Raw genomic sequence first — 25,917 nt, 5'->3', positions numbered from 1 at the left:
CACAATATTTGTATCGCCCAATCTAAAATTTAATGTGAACTTGTTCCAAACTCATTTTTAGTTCGAAACTAAGACAAAGCATGTTTAAATTTGAAATTTACACGGCTAAGTTAAGAATATCAAGAACTTATTTTTATAAAGTACCGAATGAAATATCTTCAATAATCATAAGTGTATCTATTAATGTACAATGTAGTAAAAGAATATAAGTAGTATATATCTTTTTGTTCTATTGACCATTATTGTCACGATTTGAATACTAGTTCATTACATATGTATCGCCCAATCTACAATGTTAATGTAAAATTTATTATGCGTGTGGTTCTGCATAAGAAAATTTATTTGAAATTGTTTAAATAATTTAAGTGGATAAAAGCCCCTCTCCGGATCGAGCATTAAAAATTAATTGATTACTGTGGTGCTTGATAAAAGTGTTTAATTGGCTAACCAAACTTATTAATAAAACAATTATTCTGACGATTTGAAAAAAGAGTTGTACTCCTAATTGTTACCAAAAAAAAAAAACACAAGAGAGTTGTAATTAGTCACTTTTCTTTGAATTTTTATATTTTTGTTAGTACTTTACTTTCAATGATAACAGTTCATAAATTATTAAATTTCCCTCTAACTTTCGTCTCTCAGTAAATTATGAACTCCACAGATAATTCTCCAATTTAAAAATAAACGACCAAAGCACATTGAAAATTTCAAGTTGAGATCTGACAATCCCTAAGTAGTCATTTCAATGATGAAAACAGTAAATATTTATTATTTCTCACGAATATTAAGTACTTGCTTGGGTCATTTTCAGTAATGACTCTTTAATGAAATTTTCATTTCCAAGAAACAAATATTTCATTTTTTTATTTTTACTGAAAATGATGATAAACAGTGTTTTAGAACTATGTAATGTAACGTTTGTTTGATAACGCCAGAGCAATTATCCTATTCTCAGAATAAAATCAATTCGAATGTCCTTTTTATCCTATTATGGAAATATGGCAATGTAGCCATCAAGTTACACATACATCAATGCAAACATCAACCCGATTGACCCGCCGGGCTAGCCCGAAACCCGAGATGTTAGGGTTAGGGTTGAACTTTTGTAACCCGAAAATATCACAACCCGATTAGCCCGCACCCGATTGACTCGCAACCCGAGTAGGATTGGCAAGAAACCCGGTGGGCCGGCCGGATTGACATCCCTACATACACTAACGAACTAAAAGGATACTCCATTGTTCAATAAAAAATTATGATATTTCTTTTTCGTTCGTCCAATAAAAATATCTCATTATCAATTATGAAAAGTTTATAAATTAATTTATTTATAACTTATACCATTAGAACTCATCATTCAACACTAAGACTATGTTCATCAACAACCACCCAACTTAACCCAACCTTCCATTTTTTTCAATATTTAATTCATGTCTATCTCCTCCACATCATCATCGACATCATCAATATTCATCCATCCCAACTACACTTTTTTTAAAGATTTATCGATGACCGTCCAACCACACCATTATATATTTACTTTTTAACAATAAAATTTTTACTCCCTCCGTCCCTGAAAATTTGTCATTTATTTTCATTTTCGTCTGTCCCTAAAAAATTATAAACCTTTTACTTTTACGATTTTTTGTAGTGGGCCCACATTCCACTAATTCATTCTCACTCACATTTTATTATAAAACTTATAGTATATTAAAGTAGGACCCACACGCCACTAACTTTTTCAACTCACTTTCTATTACATTTCTTAAAACTCGTGCCGAGTCAAATGGTGACTAATTATTAGGGACGGAGGGAGTACATGAAATATTTATTAGCGTACAATAAAATTTATAAAAAAATTATAAATGAAAAACTAAGAATTATAAAAATAAACATATAAAAAACATATTTTGGGAAGGATAGAAATTTGGAAAATCGGGAAATATATTATTCTCATCATTCTCCATAGTTAGCAACAACGGAAACTAAAAAATACTATGAAATTGTAGTATCAAAGAAGAAGGATTATAGGAGGAGAAAAGATGATATTTTTTATGACAAACTATAGCAAATGTGGTCTCTATTTATCGAGGATGAAAAATTATAATTTTAGTATAATTATTATAATATTTTAATATAATTAATATATTAAAGATATACTATAGATTTTTTTAAAAAAACTATCAACTAATGAGATTGTGCCATTTGACAAAATCCCATTGGCTGATAAAATAAAATAGTAAGGCAACTAGGCGGTTCGAGGTTGCTATGAAACAGACCGTAGTTTATGAGAGAGAAAGACCACCCATTTCAATTTTTCTTTTTCTTTTTAATGCTCCCTATGTAAATGAGGTGGCAATCGGCCTCTTACTACCGATAAAGATGGTCTAATAATAAAGAGGGTCTCACTATCCACTAACACTATTCTAATTATCCATATTCATCATTCTTACTTTACTAATTATGCATTAATTATCGTGTCATTCCAAATATCCTTATTTTTTGGGATTAAGGAAGTAACTATTTCAATTTCATACTACTAATATAAAGCAGTTTCAGAGTATTTGTATTTTTGTAAAAGAATTTCATTTATTTTTCTATTTACTGAATAAAAAATCTTTTATTATATTTAAATGTATAAAAAATAAACAAGTCTAATTTTTCTTCTTAGTAGACCGATAAGTAACATGTCACCACAGAAGGTGATGCATTCTGCTCTTTGCATAAGATAAATAGTCTTTCACAAGCTAGATGGATTTTGACAACCTATCACGAGAGGTTGGAATAACAGTCTAATAATAATCTCGAATTTAGACGATAAATCAATATTATTTCACTGTAGTGGCTGATACTAATATTGTATTTGGGCTTGAATTCAATTGAGGCTTAATTTAATTAGTTAAAAGTCAAGTGTGACCTAAGTCCAAACATCCATAGATCTCTAATCTCAACCAAAGTAACTAAATATGTGAATACATGAAAGACGGAAGCTCTGAGACTCGGTAATCATAATTTCGTCTCCCTATATCAGAAGAAGTAGAAATTTCCTCTTCTTTTTTAGATGGAAAAGACTCGTAATCATAATTTCGTCTCCCTATAGCAGAAGAAGTTTAAATTTCCTCTTCTTTTAGAGATGGGATTCCGTCTTATAAGCTCTGTGACATCCCTAACCCAAAATATGTATCATATTACAAATTGACATATTTTATTGTCATAGCATATTATGTTATTGTTAATATTATAGATATATTAAGTGGGTATCATCAGAAGAGGATACGTTATTATGCTATATTGTATTTTATTAATAGATGTATTACTTTAATAAAGAAATTAAGTAATGTGTATTATTTATATATATTAAAATATTTGTTATTATAACATGCAGTAATATCAAAATAATAAATATTAGTAAATGTGTAGTAAGTTGAAAAATAAGAATAGTAGAGATTAAATTCTTATACATGCACCTGTACACATCTTTTTCCCAGTGAAATAAATAGGACGTGGAATTAAAATTAAAAGCATCCAAGTTATGGTTTTTTTAGATTAGCTAATATATATATATATGGTTGTTAAATATATTAAATGTATAGTTACATATGTGTATTTAAAAAAGAAAGAGCGCATGAAAATATGTATCTATACACATGTATGTATGCTTAATACACATCTTTTGTAAATGAGATGACATTTTGGTAAATGTCTACGGCTACGTATGCATATTTATTAATTAGTGTGCAATATAAAGTAATAATTTAATATAATCTTGAAGAAGAGAAAAAAATGAAAAATATATTAAATCCATTCACACCGACTAAGTCGGTCTTATATTTTATAAAATGGACAATCCTGCTAGACAAAAATGGATATTAGTTTTCAATGGTAAAATGGGGAGGAAAAATCCAGAGAAAGGAGGAAGGAAAATAAAAAGGAAAAATGAAAATTGACAGAGAGAAGAAAATATGGAATCCAGAAAGAAATAAATTCATGGTTTGAGCATATGATCGAAAGTTGTAAATTAGGAGAAGGAATTGGGAGTTAGAGTTGATTTTCTGTTGATTATCAGGTATGTATAAACCATATTTTTAATTTTACATGTGTTATGCGGTTGATTACTATGTGTTGAATTTGAATGAGTAGTTGAATTATATAGTGTGAAACTAATATGGATATGTTTTATATATTGTGTTGGAATCATTTGGTGGAATGAGAAATGGATATGTGAATGGTGCAATGGACATGTTTTTATATAGCATTAGAATTATCTGCATCATTGGATTAAAGAGAGATGTGACAATGTTGCCCATGATCTGATGTCAATGATAATGGAAATAGACCTACGGGTCATACACAATGATAATGGACCTACAGGCCAATGAAAATATATGCAAAGAGGGACCTTCGTGGAAAGGTCAAAATGCAAAGAGGGGCCTTCGTGGAAAGATCAAAAATGCAAAGAGGGGCCTTCGCGGAAAGGTCAAATAATTAAAAGTGACCTTCGGGTCGTATACAATGAAAATCCCGGGCAGATACCATGTTTGATTTGTCACAGAATAATAAAGAAGAACAGAGAGGCATATGCATATGGATATGAAATCAATTATGATATTTATTGCTTATGGTTATATATGTTGGTGAAAGAATGTGTTTTATATTTGTGTGATGTGAAATAAAAAGGTAGAAATTATATATGCTGAGTTGTGGCTCATTTAAACCACTAATAAAAATAATTTTTTTAAGAGTAAGTTGTAAGTATGTCAGAAAGGTTAGGGTGTAACAAGCTCATTCCACACTAAGATCACAATTTGAGTTTGAAATATAGTAGGAAGATTTGTGGTTAAGTTCTAAAGATCACCACGTGGACAAGTAGCAAGTGACTTCCATTATTTGGAGAATTCTTGACGGTACGAACTTCTCTCCGTAGAATTTCATGTAATAGGATTTATATGTCTTTTATGTAAATTATTTATTGTTCATTAATCAAAATAATCACCTAAATATATCTTATTTGTCGTTATTTTAATTAATCATTTTTTTCTCTTTAAACCCATCAATAACTACCCTTAAATTATTCAATTATGTTAATTGTTTAGGCATATATGTGATTTCAATGAATTTGACCACAGTCCTTTTATTTTGTTGCAAGTACAACATTTCAAAAAAAAATTCTTTAGTAATGTTATCCCCAATCTATATATTGTCTTATATCCCAATTTATGCTACCAACTCAACTATATCAACATTACTTTTGAATCTTAATGTATGTAAACTAAGTCAAAACTTCTGCAACCTCATATATACACTACAATTCTATATAAAGGTACTCATACAATAATTTAAATTAGTTTTCCATTTTCTGAATTGTCATTAAGTTTATAAAATAAAATTAATTAATAGTGTAAATAATAAATTACTCCATCTAACCAATCGCGCTAAATCGCAAAAAAAAATCATTGAGTTGTTGTTGCTCATTTGGATCGAGGTCAAGATCAACATCATTCTGGTAAATTTTTGTTGCGTGGTTAAGAAAATAGTTTGTAAATCAAGAATAAGAGAAGATGTAGTCGTATTTATAGAGTTGGAAATTATTTAAGAAAAAAAAAAAGTTCGCACTTCCTCATCTCCCCCAAAACCCACCGGCCACCACCACCACCACAAGTGCATTCCCCACCTCTCCAGCGGCCCTCAGTTAGCATTCTCACACCCTCCAAATTCTGCGTTGCCAGTTTTATGCACATTACACGGCATTGTTTGACTCGCATATCGCCGACCATGAATTTTACATCTCCAAAAAAAAATACAAAATGTTATACTCCGTAGATATTAAAAAAGATAGCAAAATGCAACTCTTCAAAGTCATACTCCCACCGTCCACAAAAAATATTCTAATTTTAGATATCCACAAAAAATAGTCTCATTTCTAAAAATAAGAAGTTTCTTTATCATACTTTACCCACTTTTTTTCCTTTTTTCTTTTATTTTACTGAGAAATTTCTCATTAAAATTTGTATAGTTCATAATTGAAACTATTTATTATCGACCGAGGGAGTATTATATTGCAAATTGAGTGAAAAGTTTTGTTAATTGACCATTTAATTTCATGTCATGTGTGTATGTATAATAAGAGGGCAGTACCATATATTTATATAAGAGTGTCCACAATACCAGTGCGGCAGTGCCTATTGCTGCCCGAGGGAGCGCCGGGGAGGCGGCGAGGATGGGGCGGTCGCGCGGCAATTCCGCGGCTGCCTATTGTGAGCCGCAGAGACCGTTGTGGCGGTCAAAAATGTTTTTTTTTGACATTTTCTTAATTTAGTTTGTGATAACTAGACGGACAATTTTTTTTGCCGCTGTGCTGACTAGACGGATAAGTTTTTGTGACTGTGACGTGGTTGTTCCGCTTAGTGTGGACACTCTAAATGCCGTAAGATAACAAAGGATTTAATCAATTGTCATTCATAATGGTATAAATGTAGAAAGTTATTAATTTCTTTATTTAAATATTAATGACTGGACCCATACTATAATGTGAAAGAGCAGTAATTTTGACATTACTATAAATTTTATCAGAGCAATTAATGCAAGCTAAGAATGGGCCGAGACCCAGCACACTATTAATTTTTAAAATAAAATTATTCAATGCTGCATTCATCAATCAATTTCCCATTCAAACTGGGACTGGGGACTAAAATAAAACTAGTGCCGAATTTTAATGCGGATGTCCATTAAATAATGATTTTAAAATATTTTTTTCTTTAGTGATCAAGCAAAAGATCTGAATTTATGAATTGTAAAAGTATTCATAGTTTTACGCAGTTAATAATACTGTTCATTTATTGAATCTCCACGTGAGATTAGTGACCTCAAAGCAAAAAATGCACTGGAGTCTGGAGTCCTACCAAAATAAAGTGCTGCGTGCTACATGAATTGCGTGAAAACAAGTTAAGTTTATTTAATACTCCTAGTAGATTTTCATGGCTCAATAAAAATTCAACACAAAATTGATGTTTGTTTAGAAAGAGTGACTATTAATAAATAGTCTCTCCATTCCACAAAAAGAGCACATTCTACCGACTCACTTCACTTACATTTTATTATAAAACTAATATAAAAAAAATAGACATTATATTCCATTAATTTTTCAACCCACTATTATTTACATTTCCTAAAACATGTGTTCTCATCAAATGTGATTCCTATTATAGGATGGATGGAGTAATAATAATAATAATAATAATATTTTTAATAATAATAATAATAATAGCAGTAGTAGTAGTAATAATAATTTAAAAAAAGAATAGGCCCACTTCATGTTATTTATGTGTTTCACGATTTTACGATGACACATTCTGCAAGAATTAGAGTAGACCTTGACTATAGTATACCGTTTTCAAATTTTGTTTCTTTCATTTAAAACAATTACTATTGTTCTTCACACATTATTAATAATAAAAATATGTACATACATGATATTACTGTGTGGACTGGCACAGATTGAAACATGAAAATCACAAATATTTGACATGTTTGATGGTTTTTACGAAGCAACAAATATACTCTTCATTTGGCAAGTGAAAACGATATAGATATATCACTATATTATTCTGCAGATAATAATCATGAAATCTATTTAGCTTTCAATATTTTCAATTGCATCACTGCTCTCTAACTTCCAAGTTTGCCTCATCAGTGAAGGATTGAAATGATAAAACTGACCACACATATATGCTGCAGACACATTTATTATTTCTCTCCAACAAACATTTATTACAGCTTGTAAATTGTAATTTGAATTGACAACACCACCAAGTACTTATGTTTACTTGCCATCCTATATTATAGTAAAAAATAAAAAAGTAAAAACTCATAAATTGAATAGTACAATATAACCCAAACTTGAAGGCTCCACTATGTTAGTAAGTTTGAATACCATTAATTATTGAAGACAAAGACTTGGGTTTACTTGTTCCCCAATATTAAATGTTACTCCACTATTTTGGATGATCTTTCTTGTCAGTACTCTTTTTTTTAAAGTATATATAACAAGATTTGATTTGATGAATAAATTGTTACAACTTTTTTGAAAATTCACACCCATGATATGTTGTTGTAAGTCACAACATCTCACTTCACAAAAATAAGAGCAAAGCAACCTTATATATATGGTCCCATATTAGTATAATCTCTTTAACCAATCTATATCTCCTTTGATTTGATTAAGATAAGAAGATTTCTTTTATTTTGTCTAGTTTTTAGCCAACAAGATGAGTTCTCAACTAATCTAATACGCTAGAACAGAGATGTGATAAGAAATGAACTATCATTTCAGAAAAGTAGATTTAGCACATTTGTCAACTTTTTGCCTTTTTTAGTCCCTCTCTTTTTTCTATTTTGCAACAATTAATAGTAAATGAATAATGTTTAAGACAAAATGTTGGGGGAGAAGTGAGCAAACTGGGATTTATTTGATTGGTGGTAAAGTAACAAGTCAGTTGAAAAGTGGCTTTTGCATTACTATGTATGGTGTGTTTATGTACTTGAAAATTAATAATGCTATAGAACCTTATTTTATATCTAGGCCATGGCTTGTACTAGGGGATTTTCAACGTCTATGCCCTATTCAACCCAATCATCAATTTCTTTTATAATTGAGAATCATTTATAATTAGGGTTTATTCAACTAACTTTATGGTGTATTAGTATAAGTTAAGATATTGTGTAGATTTTAAAACTATATTTTGATCACGTGAGAATCTTGTTCTTGATAAAACTAAGTACCTAAAAAAGTCATTTAAATAATTTTAAAATAGGTTAATATATATGATTTTTAGATTGAATGTCTATGAACAACAATACATAGTGGAGTGACAACTTTAGTGTATCATCATATAAATTGAGTAATTTACTTTTTCCTTGTTTGAGTTATTTCAAACCTTTTACAATACAAACTTTGTTATGTTGTACTATAACTTAACATTCATGTTTCACAAAGTTTCACTTTTTAAGTTTTAACATGTGAGACATAGATATCTTGGTTTCAACTTATCTACATCACAGATATTTTTTAATAATAGTAAATAAATTGAATAAGTCCATAGTGGATAAAAAAAACTACTCCTATTACATATTATGGCTTCCAAGGACCAAATCACTTGATCCTCCAGCCATTATATTTCCAATTATGAATAAGAAAATTCCATAAAGCATTAATTGCCTACATATTCATCGAGTTCTGATTTGTCCTGTATTTTTTAAAATTGAAATAATAAATAATGAAGTTTCAAAAAATTTCATTTTGTTCCGGTTGACTAAAAAAATTTGTTTTATTTTGTATATTTTTTAATTCTTAATTGACATCACAAATTTTTTTTGTTTCAAAACACCATTTTTTTATATTTGAATTTTTTTAAAACTTCTTGATTTGTCATATAAATTTTGAAAAGTGAGGGATAAACCAAAATTTGATCAAATATGGTGGTTTGAAAATTTTCATTTTATTAATTTGTAATTGTTGTTTATTTCTTTTTCTCTTGTCACATAGAGAAACAACAGTATACAAGAAAGGTGATGTACATGGTATATGTATATTAAGTAGAATAATTACTACTCCCTTCGTCATCCCTCTTTAGTCCACTCTTTGTTGGATACAAGTTTTCAAAAATATAAAGAAAAGTGAATTTTTAGTGAAATAATTTTTTATATATTAGTTGTATAATAAAATGTGAGTAAAATGAGTCATTGGAATATGAAACCTACTTACCATTTTTATAATAAAAATGAAAGTAGACAATAAATAGAAGAACGATAAAATTATAGGGAGCAATAACTAGCTAACCACTACACAATATTTATGGGATATATGTCTTAATTTAGTGAAATGTATTCAAGTACTTGGACTTGTGCAGTTGTGCTTCTTGTCCTTGAGTGTTTGTACTTGATATATTAATAGAAAATAAAATTGATAAAAAACAGTAATGGTAATGCAGTAATAAAAGAAATAAAATTGATAAATAAGCAACAATGGTTATATGGTAATGCAGTAACAAAAAAAAAAGTTTGTTTGATTTGGTACAAAAGTACCCCCTTCATCTTATAAAAATATGAGTATTTTTCTTTTTTTTTCCTCTCATAAAAATATAAGCATTTTTATTTATGGATTCATACACAATTTATTTACAATTTATATAACTAGGACCAATCATTAAACGGGAATGGATCCCCTACTGTGGCAAAATCACAGCAGGGGATGCTGTGGAACAAAACGCAACCTCTTAAACATTAAACGCAGGTAAACTTTTTCTTTCATTTTCTATTAAGTATAGTCATTATCATTTTCTGATAAGCACTATATTCTTTGCGTTTATTATATTTTAAATATTAGAAACCCATTTACATTCTTTTGCTTTTTATTCCGACTTTGTCTATATTTTTCAACATTTTGATTTTATCTTTTTTATACTTTTATTTTTGAATATTAGCAAATATAAAAAAATAATAAACACTTAATAGAAAATGAAAGAAGAAGGGAGAAGAAGTTTACCTGCGTTTAATGTTCCAGAGGGTGCGTTTTGTTCCACAACATCCCGTGCTGTAATTTTGCCACAGCAAGAGATCCATTCCGTCATTAAACACTTATAATAATGTGAGTTTCATTATCCATCACTAATTATTAATTTAATTATCATTCTCTTTCCCTCTTAATTTACTAATGTTTTATTAATTCTAATACTATTTCAAATATTTATATTTTTATGAGATCTTTAAATTTATTATGATAAGACCTTTAATTTTATAGAGTACTCCATTTTCCTATAAAAAGAGGAGGGGGGGGGAGGACTATTGGAGAGTGCAGTAATTGTTGGAGCAGAAAATACTCGAGTGGAATGGATTAATTTTATAAGGAACAGTTGACTCGAGAGATACGTAGTATTTACTAGAATACCAATAAAAACTTACTCTACAGAACGTCTTGATTTCTAATCTTTAATTCTAAATTAGTTGTACATCACATCCATTTCATACGTCACATCATCTGAATTAAGCATTCAATATCAGTCATCATATGACTCTGATGCAAGAAGATTTCCACTGTTTTGATTTATAATTATTTTTGCTTCGTATAATGAACACACACATTTTTTCATGTATACTCCCTCCGGCCAGGAAGACGGAAGACCCTTCTTTGGATGGCTAAACAATTTATGCAAATTTATTTTGTGTATAAAATGAAGAGAGTAAAATAAAAGAGAGGTAATAAAGTAGAAAGAAAGGTGTTTATATTTTTAGTAATGAGTCATCTTGATTAAGACAAATCAAAAAAGGAAAGTGAGTCATCTTCAATGAGATGGAGAGAGGGATGGAGAGAGTACTTCCTAAGTTCCAAGTGAGGAAGACGTATTTCTTTTTGGACTGTCATATTACAAATGATCAGATATTTTCTTTTATGATGAAAAAGTAATACTCTATCTCTCTTTTACTTTATCTCATTTCCTATACTTTACTTTTTACTTTTTTCTCATTCATACTTTATTTATTTTCATTTAATCATTAAATACCATTATCTAAAAACATATGCTCAAAAGGAATATATTACATGTTCACATGGGATAGAAGGAGTATAATCTTCAACAATAATAACTAGCGGAGAATGGGAGTGAATGTGCTATGATACTCATCATATATGGATTTATGTTACAAATTTAAATTTTCAACTTATGTTCTACCCACTTTTGCCTCTAAATTTATCCTTTCACAAAGAAATATACATCATATTTCAACTAATTTGATTTGCTCTTATCTTTAAATGATAAAAATTGTCAACCACTCCAAATATTCAGTTGATAACCATATTAGAATAAGAAAGAATATTCAATTCTTACATCCAAGAAGTGGAGTCAGTATCTTAATTTCTAGTAACGGTATTGTAGTACTCCATCCATTCAATTAAAGATAACTCACTTTTTTTTTAATTTATCTCAATCAAGAAGATCTATTACTAAGAAAACACTTTCATCTTCGTTTCATTTCTTACTTTATTTTTTTGGGACATGTATAGACCATTGATGCTAGACTAGTACATTTATTTTACTTTTCAATCAATCAAATTCCAAATCCCAATGTCTATCTTTTCCCACTCAAGTCGGTACTACATAAAGTCATAAACAAATTGATATAGAGCGCAAACCCAGGATGAATAATTTTCTACGCATAAAACCGCCAAATTTAATTATTTGCCTTATCAATACCAAAATTATCTACTACTACTACTAGTATTTCCAAAATGCTTCCAAGTTATGGACAAATCCACAGAAATTATTGGCATACATTTCTTTTGCATTGCATTGCATTACCAGAGACCAAGAAAAGAATTGCTACAACATCAGTTATTCGAGAATGGGTTTTGAAAATCGAATAAAATAGTAGAAGTAGTACTCTACTACTATGTCAAAAGCTCTAAGCACCAAGTTACATATGACAAAGTTTTGAAATGATTGTGTGTAGAAAGAAGTGTATAAAAATATTGGTGAAGACAGTAGCCATCCCACACAGGCCAGGCAGGCGACAGCCAATTTTTACTTTTACCTGTTATGTAAAAATGTTCATCAAATCATCATATTTTGGTTTTTTTTGGATAAAATTTTACTAGTAGTAATTAGTTAATGTACCGTTTAATCAAATCTTAACGTATAAACACTATTATTCATTTAAATCTTTGAAGAAGAGAAATACTAGTAGAATTAAAGAAAGAAGAGAAGCAAAGTCGGTTACAGAGTGAAATTACATTAAGCAATTTTCACAGAAATTTTGACAAGGCAGCAACAATTTACAAGTGATGTCAAAAAGGCTGTGAAAACCGAAAGTGTTTATGCAAAAGGAAGACTAGGCTAGGCTAATGGTGAGGGCAGGGCGAGGCGGAGAGGGAATAGAGGCCGTTCCAGATGTCGGTGAAGGCGCAGACTATAATCCGGTGATAGTAAGGAGAATTGAGCTGCAGGAAGCAGTTGAGGAGATGCTTGAGCTCATCTTTTGAGTAAATCTCCTTCTCCAGAATCATCTGCAGCATCGACTGCCGGAAATCCAGATACGGATCGTCCGACTCCTTCTCCACGGCCACGCTCGTCCCCCCGAACCCCTGCACCGCTCCCAGCCTCTTTGTCTCTGAGGACGAAAATGTAGTGTTAGTCGTGTGGGAGTGGTTGTCCCGCCAAGAGTAGCGCCGCGGCTTCGGCTGCAACACCTTGGCGCGGCGGCAGCTGCTGCTGCACCCGAGGCTCACGCGGATCGACCTCAGCGTGTACCTTTTCCTGCCTGTGGACATGGCGGCGCCGGATTGGTTTGACCTAATAAGTTTTATGATTTATGGAGGGGAAGAACGGATCTTAATAAATATGGGAGGATCCATCTGTATAAATAGAGCACATGTGGGGATTTTATGCGTTCAAACTCGGTGTCTCTCTTTTGTCACATACTCTACTTGATTTAAAATAATGTTAAGGTATGATGATCTGGATTAATTATTTCATTATTAATATTACCAACGTATGGATCTAATTTCACGGATTAGGAAGCTTCTCTTTGTCATCTGCCACTGCCACCAATCCCACTAATACAACACAATTACATTATGTTTATTATCTTAATTTATAAACGCTCAGTTTTAAGGTTCTAATCGTAATGAGGTTTTTGGGAATTAATACACAGTCTTAATTGATTCTTTCTTTTTATAAACTGCGGAAATAGTACTCCCTCCATCCCAATAAGCTGTTGGTCATACTCTCTATAAGACATTTCTTTTAAATGTGAGAGTGAAGAAGATATATTTAGAGTTAATTGGAAATAAAATAAAGTAGGGGATAGAATAAAATAGAATGAAAGAAATTAAGTAAGAGAGAGTAATTGTGTTATATTTTTTTGCTAAAAAAAGGAATTTACTCACGTTCAATGAAATGTCTCAAAAAGAAATACGAGTCATTTATGGTGGGACAAAGAGAGTATTACCTTTTGGGCTATCCCATTACAAAAGGATCAATTCCATTTTTTACAAAATACAACACACTTAATGTTTCTTAGTATTTTATTTTCTCTCTTAATTACTTTCTTTTGCTTTATTTTTTTTATTTACTTTACTCCTTCCCAATTCTCCTACTTAGATTCCCTCCCTACTTAGTTACTAGTATTTCTTAGTTTTGGTGTCTAAAAGAAATACTACTATAACAATACTAATGAGACACAGGAAATACAACTATGTGAGGTCATTTATTTATTTTTATTATGCATTAGCTAGCTTCATTTCTTACAATCTTATTCACAATTACGACAAAAACAAACGTTACCGCACTACGCCAAAAATTTAGAGCATCCACAACCGTGCTCTTGCCAGCGGCACGGTTGTGGGCCCGGGCGGTACTATTCATGCCTGCTCTCTGGCAAGAGCACAACACCCACAACTGTGCTCTTCCGCAAGGACGAGCACAATTAATATAAAATTCAATTACACAAAAACATTTCCATAATATTAAAATTCATTTAAAACCCACAATAAATATTACAAATGACAAATAAAATTAAACATTGCATAATTAAAATCCTAAAAATTAAAAATTACATAATTAAAATCCTAAAAATTAAAAATTACATAATTAAAATCCTAAAAATTAAAAATGACACTACTCGTTGCCGAATTTCGCCCACATGTGGTTGATTAGGTCTTCTTGTAGTTGATTGTGGATTCGAGTATCGCGCATTGTGGATTGATAAATGGATGATGAATGTGTGTATTTATAGATGATTTTGGGGAAAAAAAAATAAAAAAAAAACAAAAAAATTCAGAAAAAACGGGAAAAAAACGGCCATATTTTTGGGATTTGGAAAATATTTTTTTTTTATTTTTTAGCATTATTTATAATTAAATACCGATTTTTAAAAAAAAAATAAAAAAAAGTTTAAACACAACGGCTATGCCGTTGACGAATGGGAGCGCGCCACGTCTGCGTCCGCTGGCACGGACGTGCTCGATACATCGAGCAGCGCCGTGCCAGCGGCGCGGCTGCAGCGGCGGCGGTCCTGCGCCTTGCCAACGGCGCGGACGGCGGTGGCGTCTTTCGCCACCGCTGCGGATGCTCTTATCAAGTGAGATTTCAAGATTATTTTTTCCGGAACATGTGACCATTTGGAATATTTGTAATCTAAATGTTAATAACGAAATTGTGAACATAATATTATTCTATAGACAACTTATAGACAAGATTATTCTTAATTTCTTCTTTTTGTTATAATTTACAACCTGGCGCGGCTTCGAAATGTCACACACTGTTATTTGAGTTTTGTTTTCAGTCAAAAATTACATTATAGTACTAAAAAGAGAACTCTGTTGGTTTTAGGAATTAGGAGTGAGAGAAGAGTGGAGTGAAATACTACTCATAATAAGAAAAAATAACCTTAATAGTTGACGTCCAATGTGTTTTAAGATTCCAAAATTTTAAGACAAAAATATCTAAATTGAGAGTGTACTATGAATATATGATCATGAAGAGTTTACAAAGTGCAAAATTTCAAGTAGCATTATCACAGAAAAAACCTCCATTTCTCCAAAATCAGATAAAACACTTTTAAAGTTTCAAACTCAAAAACGATACCAAACTCTTCAACAGATGGAGCTTTGCTACATTCTTCCCTATTTGAATTACAGCAAACAACAAGAAGCCAGGTTCTATCCACTTTCAATACATGTCTCAAATCTCGTCAGAAACATAATTTTTTTGTATTGAGGAATCTGAGGCCGCTACCTGTGGGTTCGAGTAGCACTCCACACGAGTAACAGAGAGGCCAGAGGTCGATGCAATTGCCTTTAATCAAGCATGTAAATTCTCGAGGCTATGTCTTGAACCATCCAATCAAACCCTTCGAGCAGCCCTTCCCCGGTAAATGCACTACATCCCACAATTTTCCAGTGCCGGTTTTTATCCATGGCGTCTAAGTTTAGAACCTTAATGAAGCAATGAAATCTAAGTCAAATCAGAAACAAGAAAAAAAATAAAACTCGAGGGCCAAAAAAATAAAGAAATATAGTCATTTCTAGTAAAACTCAAGACGTTTGATGACCTCCATCAAGAGAATTAGCAATAAAACATATCAACAGATGCTCATTATTATTCAATATGAAAAATTAATAAACTAAAAGTTAGTCATCTGTAGATCTTCGAGATAATCACCTATTACTTGTACCAGACTAAAATGACTGTGCATAGACCATTTAATGGAAAAAGCACTGAATAAAAGATCATCCTGCAAAATATAATCACATCTAATGTGAATATCTGTGTTGAGGAAAATAAAACACTCCTTAATTTTCCAGCACTTTAAACTTACTGCTTAAGGGAGTAGAAGTAAGAAGAATTCTTCCACAAATATTATCAGATCCATGCCCCCTTTCGTGCCAAAAGCAGACATACTCGGTTCGGTTGAAAAAGCATCAAAATTAAGACAAATGGATTAAAATTCAAACAGATGCAAATTCCTTACTTTAGCTATCTCATCAGGTGACAGCGAACCTTGTATATCCTGTTTATTTGCAAATATCAACAACGACGCTCCTGATAATCGCTGTAGAAATATGATACAGAAAAAACCCAATTAAAAGTAACCAATCAGGAAAACATCCGAATAGGGAGCAGAACTTCATTTGATGAAACAAAATATAATAAGATAAACATGGTTCTAGATTCTTTTTGTTAAAGGGCATAAAACATGACAAAAGGCATGTCTACGAAATGCATGTTCTGATTTTATGTTGAGAATTAAAGCTATATCCTAATGGAAGAAGAAGATGAGATCACATAATATGGAAAACACGATGACTGCATAAGGTATAATAAAGTACTGGCAGATACGAACTGTCATGTTATGTTACATAGAGATGCCATAGTGCTAGAACAAGCATCTTATTGTACAAACAGCATCCATGGACTTAATAAGCAACCTGTTCCTTATAACACATTCTAGATTCAAGGGGAATAGGATTAGTGGACAAACCACTGACTATAGAAAGGCTTAGCACTATAAAATGCACAAAGACAAAGAGATACTGGAGGAACATGATATGAACAACAGAAATGATTGGCCAATAAAAGAGAATACACACCTCTTCTTTGAGAATATTATCCAACTCGTATTTGCAATCATCGAGCCTCCTCAGATCCGAACTATCCACCACCCAGACCAACCCATCAGTTTGCTCGAAATAGTTTCTCCAATAAGACCTTATGGTTCTCTGCCCCCCCACATCCCATATGTTCAAAGTGTACCTAAGAAGAATATCACATCCATTCCTAATCACACTATCTTGATATGAAGCACAACAAGATGATAAAGCGCAAGGGATGAAAGCATACTTTTGGTAAACCATGGTTTTGATGTTGAACCCAAGTGTGGGGCTGATTACACTAGTATCTTCGCCATTAATCTTCATCACTATTGTAGTCTTTCCAGAATTATCAAGACCACTTGAGTAGAAATTAAGAATAGTAAGTGAATCACTACAATGTTAGAGTTCAAGTCTATACTTTCTTGACAATGAAAACAGAAAAATGGATGGGATAGGGGTTATTACACCATGAGAATCCGCATCTCCTTTTCCTTGCGCTTAATTTTCCGGATTATGCTGAGAAGACCCATTCTTGCTTCCAATCAGAGCCTCGAGGGAAGGGGCAGGAGACAATGTGGGATTCCTTCACTTCACCTTATCCAAATAAGTTTTTGTATGCTTGTGTGCCTACCAGCTGACTGAGATACAAGACCAAGGAATCACGGGTCAATCATACGGAGGAGAGATTTAAAATTGATAACAATTAGGGTGATAGCAATTGAGATAAAATGAGCATCTAACATAAAAATGGGAGTGAGGTAGTACAAGTTAAGGAAATAAAGAATCACTGAGCTTGGCATGAATGAAATGAATCCAGAAAGAGGATATAAGAAGTACGTCATATCATCACACACTGCAATATGCAATTAATCGATTTGCAACATACAATTGGATAAGTGAAAAATAGCAATCGGTAAGATTTCGGTTAACCGAAACTGTATCATTACAAAAGAGCAGTGCCAAATACAAAAATTGAGACAGTGAATGTTGAAATCAAAGCAAGCAAAATTTCCATAGTGTGCTCTGCAGAAAAGCTTTGAACTCGAATCCAATAAAAGATCCGTCAAAATACCTGAAGGAGGGAGGCTATCGGAGGGGAGAGGAATATGTTTGCCAGAAAAAAAGATTTGTACAGGAAATCTGATGATGAAAAGCCCAATTGTTTTAAGCGCTAGGTGATGACGAAAAGCCCAATTAGTTTAATAAATCCGGTTGGTGAGTCGGTGGTGGCTAACAGACAGAATTGGCAATGAAAATGTATTGGGCCGAAAATCCAATGCAGATCGGCCCATTATTAACTCTAAAGTTGTTGTCTATCGTGATATGATGTTTTGATAAATTTCATCTAATCTTAGCCCATTTTTGGCGATGCTGCATCAGGTGATAGGGGGCACATCGCTACTTCTTCTGAAGAGAATATGCAGCAATATGAGACAATAGAAGTTGGAACTTGAAGGTATGATTGACAAAAGAAGGTCCCTCAATCATTTAGCTGACTGTGAAGTTGATGTAATTCTTTACTTATTGATTTATACCTTTCTAATGGAATAATCATGCGATGCTTTATCAAAATCCTATATTGATGCTAAAGGCAATCCTAAATAGGTCGCAACAACGAAAGAGGAAATTCTGGTTCTAATTAGAATCTTCACATGAGAACTTGTTAAGAGGCCAAAAGATTTTCCGCCTACTGTAAATGGGTTTTCAAATTGAAGAAAAAGGTTAATGGCACAATTGATCACTATAAAGCATGTCTCATTGCTCTTGATTTTTTTTCAAGAATATGGTCTAGATTAGGATCAGACGTTCATCCATGTTGCTAAAATGGCAACAAGCCGAACCATTATTTCATTGGATGCTTTTAAAAGATGGAGACTTTGGCAAGTAGATGTGAAGAATGCAGTTCTCTATACGGAGACTTGAATAGAGATATCTTTATGGAACAACCAGATGGATTTATTTCGAAAGAGTTTCCAGACTATGTATGTCGTCTTAAGAAGTCATTGTACGATCTCAAGCAAGCTTCGCGTGCTTGATATCGTAAAGTTGCTCAATATCTTGAATTTTGTGTTTAGAATTCTTCTGAAACTTATTCTAGTTTACTTATCAAGAACACATTTGCATCTAGTATACCAAAATCTTTGCTACATCAAGAGCACTCTGCATTTTGGGTTGCATTATAAGCGAGGAACATCATTCTTATTGAGTGATTTTATGATTTGCAGATTGGGCTGATGATAATAATTATAGACGCTCTAGAACATGGTATTATTCTGATACAGGATCAACAATAATCTCGTGGTGCAGCAAAAAACAAAGAACAGTTGCTCTCTCAAGTTGTCAGGCTAAATACGTGGAAGCTTCCATGGCTATTCAAGAGTATATTTGGCTTAAGAGGCTCGTCCAAGAGTTTTTTTTCCCTTGAAGTATTCAAGTTGATTCATTGTGATAATAAAAGTGCTTTTAAGCTTGCTGAAAATCGAGTATTTCATGCTCGAAGTACATCACCATTTTGTTCGAGAAAAGATTTTGAATCAAGAGATCGATTTGTAGAATATAAGAATTGAAGATCAAGTTAACGACATAATTTCAAAGGCACTTGGTAGAGTTAAGTAGTCCAAGTTTGTTCCATTTTGTTAGGATATCCGTTTCCATGATTCAGTTGTATATTGTTTAGGATATTTAGTTTTAATTAGTTAAAGCACTCATAATGGAAGGGCAGATCTCTAGGCCTTGAGATCGACCCTCATCGGCTCACCATTGCAGGAGAAGGACCGATGAACGACCCCTTCCTCCTCCCCCCATATGCTCAATATCACGGCCTTGGCCGATCTCCAATGGCCGATGATCGGCCCTCCATTGCAAGGATATGACCAATCATCAGTCCTTTTCTTTTTAATTTTTTTAAATTTCTTTGTTCTATATTTTCTCCTATAAATACCCAATCCCATTGAGATAGACCCTTCTATTATAAAGAGATAGGCCCTATAAATAAAATGAAATCCTGAAAAAAGGATTAAAAATAGGCCTAAGCCCTACCGGTGCTCATAGGATTCATTTCGTCTTTAAATATTTTGAAATTGTTGCTATTCAGATTATCTTCCAAATTACATAGCACTAAACTTACGCTTCAATGTTCTCTTCTACTCCATCCGTTCCATATTAATAGAGTCATTTTTCTATTTTGGGAAGTTACAAATTAATAGAGTCATTTATGGTTTTAGCAAAAAGTAAGTCTCTATTTTACTTTATTCTCTCTTCATCTCTTTTATTTTATTCTCTCTTACTTTTTTCACAATCCTTTTAACACACTATTCTTAAATTCTGTGCCGAAAAAAATGTCTCTATTAACTAGGAACGGAGGGAGTAGTATTTCTTGATAGATCTTTACAATGGAAGCTTCGCCATGAAACTCGTCGCCGCCATGGAAGCTTCGCCACTCCCATTCATCAATTTATCCATCTTCCAACTACAATCCACCACCGTCACATCTGTGATTTGTCGATTCCTTAAAATTTCCAAAGTCTGACCAATTCTGAGGTCAACTCACCATCGTATATTCGAACATTTCCACTTCCTGTGTTTTTTGACTCATTCACCCACAATAAGTTTTCACACCCAAAGGAAAAATACTCTTTTATTTAAATTATATGTACTCGCATATAGTCAATATATGTCGAGAAGTCTTATTGTAGAGTTTAATAATGTCAAACTAGTAAAATTACAAAAATTTTATTACCCGTAATATTCGAAACTAGTGATGGCATTATGGTCAACAATAAGATGAATGACAATTGTTTGTGCTATTATATTAAAGAGGGAACCTCATTTTTGGTCCACAAACTTTGCCAAAGTATCATTTTAGGTCCGTGAACTTTGAAAATATCATTTTAGGTCCGTAAACTTTGAATTAGTATCATTTGAGGTACTTTTTACTATTTCCAAGTTTTTTTGGACGAAAATACCCTCAATACCTTAAAGTGTATATACTTTTTAATAAATTTATCATATATTCATATTTTTTATAAATATCTTTACAATATATTTTTGACAAATTTTCTAAATATAATTTGACCTTAAATATTATCACTTAATTTTGTGACATGCAAGTAAAATTGCTTCTTCAATTTTTTATATTAATTTTTTTTTAAAAATTGAATAAAGAACTTTCTTTAATAATAAAAAATTGAATAAATATCTTTACAATATATTTTTGACAAATTTTCTAAATATAATTTGACCTTCAATATTATCATTTAATTTTGTGACATGCAAGAAAAGATCTTTATTCAATTTTTTATTATTAAAGAAAAGTTCTTTATTTAATTTTTAAAAAATAATATAAAAAATTGAAGAAGCAATTTTACTTGCATGTCACAAAATTAAGTGATAATATTTAAGGTCAAATTATATTTAGAAAATTTGTCAAAAATATATTGTAAAGATATTTATAAAATTATGAGTATATGATAAATTTATTAAAAATATATACACTTTAAGGTATTGAGGGTATTTTCATCCAAAAAAACTTGGAAGTAGTAAAAAGTACCTCAAATGATACTAACTCAAAGTTCACGGACCTAAAATGATATTTTCAAAGTTCACGGACCTAAAATGATACTTTGGCATAGTTCGTGGACCAAAAATGACATTCCCTCTATATTAAATAAATAAAACGATTGTAATTGAACGGTTATACTCATACGCAAATCGAAGATCCTGAGATAATGTCAAAGCAAGTTTGGCAACACTCTCTCCAATGAAGAACGCCACATTAATTTTTTGATGACTGGAAAAAATGGGAGTGTTCATTGTGCAATGGATTTAACTAAATATTACAAAATGGATTATAAAATAAAAGGTTCATAGATATTTAAATTATAAAATTTGATTAAATTTGGATTAGTCTTATAAATTTTGGAATTAAAATATTAAATTATAAAGTTTCAATTTTTCTTATTTATATACACGTTATTGGTTTTAATAATGTTTAAAATGACACAATTCATTAAAATAAAGGGATAGTGGTCCTAAAACTTTGAACTTTGGCCAAATTCCAGTATTTCCTACGAATTTTAAAATTGGTCTAAAATATTACAAACTTTACATTCTGTTTGTTATTTCCCAACCCGATCCAAATAAGGCATTTTTAATTAAAACTTATTTTTCGTGGACAACCCGTGAAACCGTTGCGATATGTTGGACCACTTTTTAGTTTGTGCAAGGATAAGATACCATGTAGAAACCCAAGTTGATTAGTAGCGCCAAATAGAATCGTGTACGAATATAGTGATTTGTCAAATTTTAGACAATTTTTAAGTTTGTAACCGAAGCTGATCCGCAATGAGAAATAACAAACCTAACCGAATATAAAATCTATTATATTTTAGACAATTTGAAAGTTTGTGCAATTTCACTAAAATTGATGGTTTTAGTGAATGGTTTGAAGAATTGAAGAGATTGGAGTTGTTCAAATCTTAGCTAGAATTACGTGTTAAATAATAAGGCATTCATCACAAGAAATCCCCTCATTTTTCTCTCTCTTATAACTTCCAAGTTGGTTCACATGTGGAGTATTATTTATCATCCCAACTCATACACACCACCTCTCTCTCTCTATATATATATATAAACGCACATAGTACATACATCCATACGCACGTTCATAACTAACTTCCACCTCTTCTCCCCCACTTTTTGCGACTTTGATTCATACTACTAATTTGAAGCCCGCCACGGTTCAATCCCGAGAGATAACTGAAATTTTGGTATTTTTTATAATTGCAAAGTTTCGAAATTGGGTTTGAGTTGCGTGTGGTGTGGTGTGGTGTCGATTGGAGGAACTGTGTATCTTCTGATCTTCATAGATTTCAGGAATGTAATGTTTTTTTGCTTTCTCTGACTATTTCAGAACTACTCCGATCAGTGATTTGAAGATGATTGGAGAATTCGTCACCAGTTGCTTAATGTAACTTTTTTATATTCTCTTCTTTAATATGAAATTCGTCGTGCAATGATTGGAAACAATTTGTGGAATTTGCAGATTGGTACTAGGATATGCATATCCTGCTTTTCAATGTTTCAAGACTGTAGAGAAAAACAGAGTTGAGATTCCGGAACTGCGCTTTTGGTGTCAATATTGGTAAACATTTCCTTTTAATTTTCATCCTTGCAGTCCTATTCTTTTTCTCTCCTATAAATTAAACAATGTAATTGGATGCTTTCAAGTTTGAACTACTCACATGCTTCTGATTAATTATATTGGTCAACTTATTCCTATTAAATATTTACCACTTGAATATGAAAATTGAAACCCAACAAGCTTTGGTCTAATTAGTTTAAGCACTTTAATCACCATTTCCCTTTCAAGATAATGACTTGCTCTTCATATTGGAGCAATAATTGACTCCAAATTTTCAACCAAACAAAAATATTAATGTCCAGTAATTTATGTTTTCAGGATACTTGTTGCGATTATCACAATTCTTGAGAGGATTGGGGATGTATTTATTTCATGGTATGAGCTGGACAACATCTACTCTCTTAACTTGATTATACGTTAGTAGAAAATGACACAAAATCAAAATTGTTTTCTGTATAGGTTGCCAATGTATGGAGAGATGAAATTAGCGCTCTTCATATACCTATGGTATCCCAAAACTAAGGTAAGAAAGTCTTAATTTGATTGTTTCATTATTGGTGTGAAATTGAATTGCTGTTGATGTTATGGTAGGGATCCGGATACATATATGATAGATTGTTGCGACCATATGTGTCAAGGCACGAAACAGATATCGATAGAAGTTTAATCGAATTTAGAGAGAGGGCATGGAACTTAGCAATATACTATTGGCAGAACTGCACAGAACTTGGCTCCACCAAGATCCTCCAATTTCTGCAATTTGTGTCTTCACGGAGTACTCAGGTATGCACATATAAAATGTGCAGATCAAATGCATTTACATAGCTAACATTTGTTAACTAATTGCAGAATCCCGGGAACCAACAAAGGGTTAACACCACTCCCGAGCCCAGCGCGCCACATGTGGGTTTCATGAATAGTCCGCAGCCATCGCATTTTAGCCAAGCGCCAAGCTCGAAGAATGAGACACATTTGGTTAGGCCTGAGGATTTGATTGTTTCTGATTCAGACAGTGCTGGTGGATTTAACTTCAAAGAGAAATTGGGTTTGGAGAAAGATGTTTCGACGGCTAAGCACAGACTTAGGCGCTTCATAGATGGCAACTAGTCAAATGATGTTTTAAAAATTTGTTCATTCTTTTTAAGATTTAGATATTGTAAATAATCGAAATTGCATTGCCAGTTAGAATTCAGTCAGTCAGTACCCAATTTTTAATGTACTCTAATTTTAGCTTGTGGCTGTTGATTCAGTACCTTTCAATTTTCATGCCTGATTTCCTCAAATGGATGGAACTTGCTTAATTGAAAGTAAAAATTAATAGTATATGTTGTGAAAATCGAGATACAACTTGCCGGGCGAAATTACAATGGAAAATAAAGGAAATTACACGGAAAATAACTGAACAAAATACACGGAAAAATTTGTGGAAAGCGGTAAGCCGAGTCGAGGAGTCCTCTTTCCGCAAGACGAGATACGCCCCGGTAGTGCTCTCGGTTTGGCGTGTCGTCCCCAAAGATAAAACGGCTTCGTCTCTGGAGTAGCAGCACCGCTAGCAACAGAGCTCCGGCGAACGGGAGTGAGGCGGGGGCAGAGCTTCGACGGGAAGTTTATGCAGAGAGGGAGAGAGCGTGTATGCAAAATGCTTGAGTATGTTGTGTATAGAATGCAATGGATGCATGGCTATTTATAGGCCAAGTCCACCTGCAGGGCATTGATGGAGTCAACAGCCATTATGTGTGCCATGATGGCTTGACTGTAACCGCCGGGGGTTATTGACTGGTGCACTAGCCAGTGGGAGCTGAAGAGACACGACGCACCTGGACACGCTACACGACGGGATACACCATGGACCCGTCGGGGTCCATCGGGGACCTTTTGTCTCCCGTTATGGGTCGGGGTCCAGCGGGGACCTTTTGACTCCCGTTGTGCGTCGGGGTCCAGCGGGGACCTTATGTCTCCCGTTGTAAGTCGGGGTCCAGCGGGAACCTTTTGTCTCCCGTCATGCGTCGGGGTCCAGCGGGACCATGACGTGGACCAGACCCGACGGGGATAGCGTGGAGTTTGGATTGGTCTAAAAAGAACAAGCGGGGCACGAACCACGCTCAACGACCAGCCCAAAGACCACCCAAAGACCAATTGCCAAGATCCAAGGCACAAGGCACCCGGTGCACGGGGCACGGGACACGGGTCACGGTGCACGGTGCGCGGTGCGCGGCTCGCGGCTCGCGGGCGGGCGGCGGCGGCGCGCGCGTGTGCGCGCGTGTGGGCTCTGTCACCCGTCTTATTCCACGATAATTATTACACATGATAATTCATCTGATTAAATACTTCATCAAAGAAGTTTATCATCCCCGATGTGGGATAATTAACACCTAGTTAATTAATCCCTTAGTCTTTTCACATAGCTCATTTCTAGCTTTATTGTGACCAACTTTAATATATTATTTCTCACTCACCGGGAATCGGATTTGAGAAAGTGAATATACTACGGTCATCTACTCGGAACGTAGATCGACGCTATTGCATTTAATTTCACAAAATTAAATGTCTTACACCATTTATTATTAGTCAAAAATCCTTTGACTAAGCACGATTCCAACAATCCCCCACATGAGTGGAAATTGCTCAAATG

General features: G+C 32.9%; 3 protein-coding genes across 7 annotated transcripts; 1 reads left to right on the top strand and 2 right to left on the bottom strand.

Annotated features, from left to right (window-relative positions):
• Positions 1-12,717: 12,717 nt before the first annotated feature.
• On the bottom strand, positions 12,718-13,441 carry LOC121803104 (transcription repressor OFP6-like). The gene has a single exon (XM_042202812.1). It carries the CDS (start codon positions 13,316-13,318, stop codon positions 12,890-12,892), a length of 429 nt encoding a protein of 142 aa, XP_042058746.1. The 5' UTR covers positions 13,319-13,441; the 3' UTR covers positions 12,718-12,889.
• A 2,120-nt stretch (positions 13,442-15,561) lies between these two features.
• LOC121747592 (ADP-ribosylation factor-like protein 2) lies at positions 15,562-18,200 on the bottom strand. 5 transcript variants are annotated; one of them, XR_006039234.1, is made up of 6 exons: positions 17,609-18,200; positions 17,391-17,501; positions 17,141-17,303; positions 16,369-16,602; positions 16,212-16,284; positions 15,844-16,004 (listed from the first exon to the last, which is right to left on the bottom strand). XR_006039234.1 is itself a non-coding variant. In XM_042141666.1 (5 exons), the coding sequence occupies exons 1-5, from the start codon at positions 17,671-17,673 to the stop codon at positions 15,848-15,850; spliced, it is 558 nt and encodes a 185-aa protein (XP_041997600.1). In that variant the 5' UTR covers positions 17,674-18,200; the 3' UTR covers positions 15,562-15,847. The 5 variants fall into 5 exon arrangements, 1 of the variants encoding a protein (XP_041997600.1); XR_006039232.1 differs by having other exon boundaries at positions 15,845-15,985; XM_042141666.1 differs by lacking the exon at positions 16,212-16,284 and having other exon boundaries at positions 15,562-15,985; positions 16,522-16,602.
• Positions 18,201-22,735: 4,535 nt separating this feature from the next.
• On the top strand, positions 22,736-24,551 carry LOC121798572 (putative HVA22-like protein g). The gene is made up of 7 exons (XM_042197650.1): positions 22,736-22,911; positions 23,055-23,111; positions 23,187-23,285; positions 23,604-23,660; positions 23,745-23,808; positions 23,877-24,068; positions 24,135-24,551. Exons 2-7 carry the CDS (start codon positions 23,080-23,082, stop codon positions 24,390-24,392), a joined length of 702 nt encoding a protein of 233 aa, XP_042053584.1. The 5' UTR covers positions 22,736-22,911; positions 23,055-23,079; the 3' UTR covers positions 24,393-24,551.
• Positions 24,552-25,917: the final 1,366 nt, after the last annotated feature.

This window comes from Salvia splendens, chromosome 1 (assembly GCF_004379255.2).
Source record: "Salvia splendens isolate huo1 chromosome 1, SspV2, whole genome shotgun sequence".
NCBI classification, from domain to species: domain Eukaryota; kingdom Viridiplantae; phylum Streptophyta; class Magnoliopsida; order Lamiales; family Lamiaceae; genus Salvia; species Salvia splendens.
Note: the sequence above shows the minus strand (reverse complement) of the source record. Positions and strands in the feature narration are given on the sequence as shown.

Bases quoted from the DNA above. Each gene is read 5' to 3' on its own strand.
- LOC121803104 (XM_042202812.1), bottom strand. From the start codon at position 13,318: ATGTCCACAGGCAGGAAAAGGTACACGCTGAGGTCGATCCGCGTGAGC.
- LOC121798572 (XM_042197650.1), top strand. From the start codon at position 23,080: ATGATTGGAGAATTCGTCACCAGTTGCTTAAT. The intron at 23,112-23,186 runs GTAACTTTTTTA...TGGAATTTGCAG, and splicing joins TTCGTCACCAGTTGCTTAAT to ATTGGTACTAGGATATGCAT. The intron at 23,809-23,876 runs GTAAGAAAGTCT...ATGTTATGGTAG, and splicing joins TATGGTATCCCAAAACTAAG to GGATCCGGATACATATATGA.
- LOC121747592 (XM_042141666.1), bottom strand. From the start codon at position 17,673: ATGGGTCTTCTCAGCATAATCCGGAAAATTAAGCGCAAGGAAAAGGAG. The intron at 17,502-17,608 runs GTAATAACCCCT...TTTCTACTCAAG, and splicing joins GAGATGCGGATTCTCATGGT to TGGTCTTGATAATTCTGGAA. The intron at 15,986-16,521 runs GTAAGGAATTTG...TGCTTCATTAAG, and splicing joins CACCTGATGAGATAGCTAAA to GTTCTAAACTTAGACGCCAT.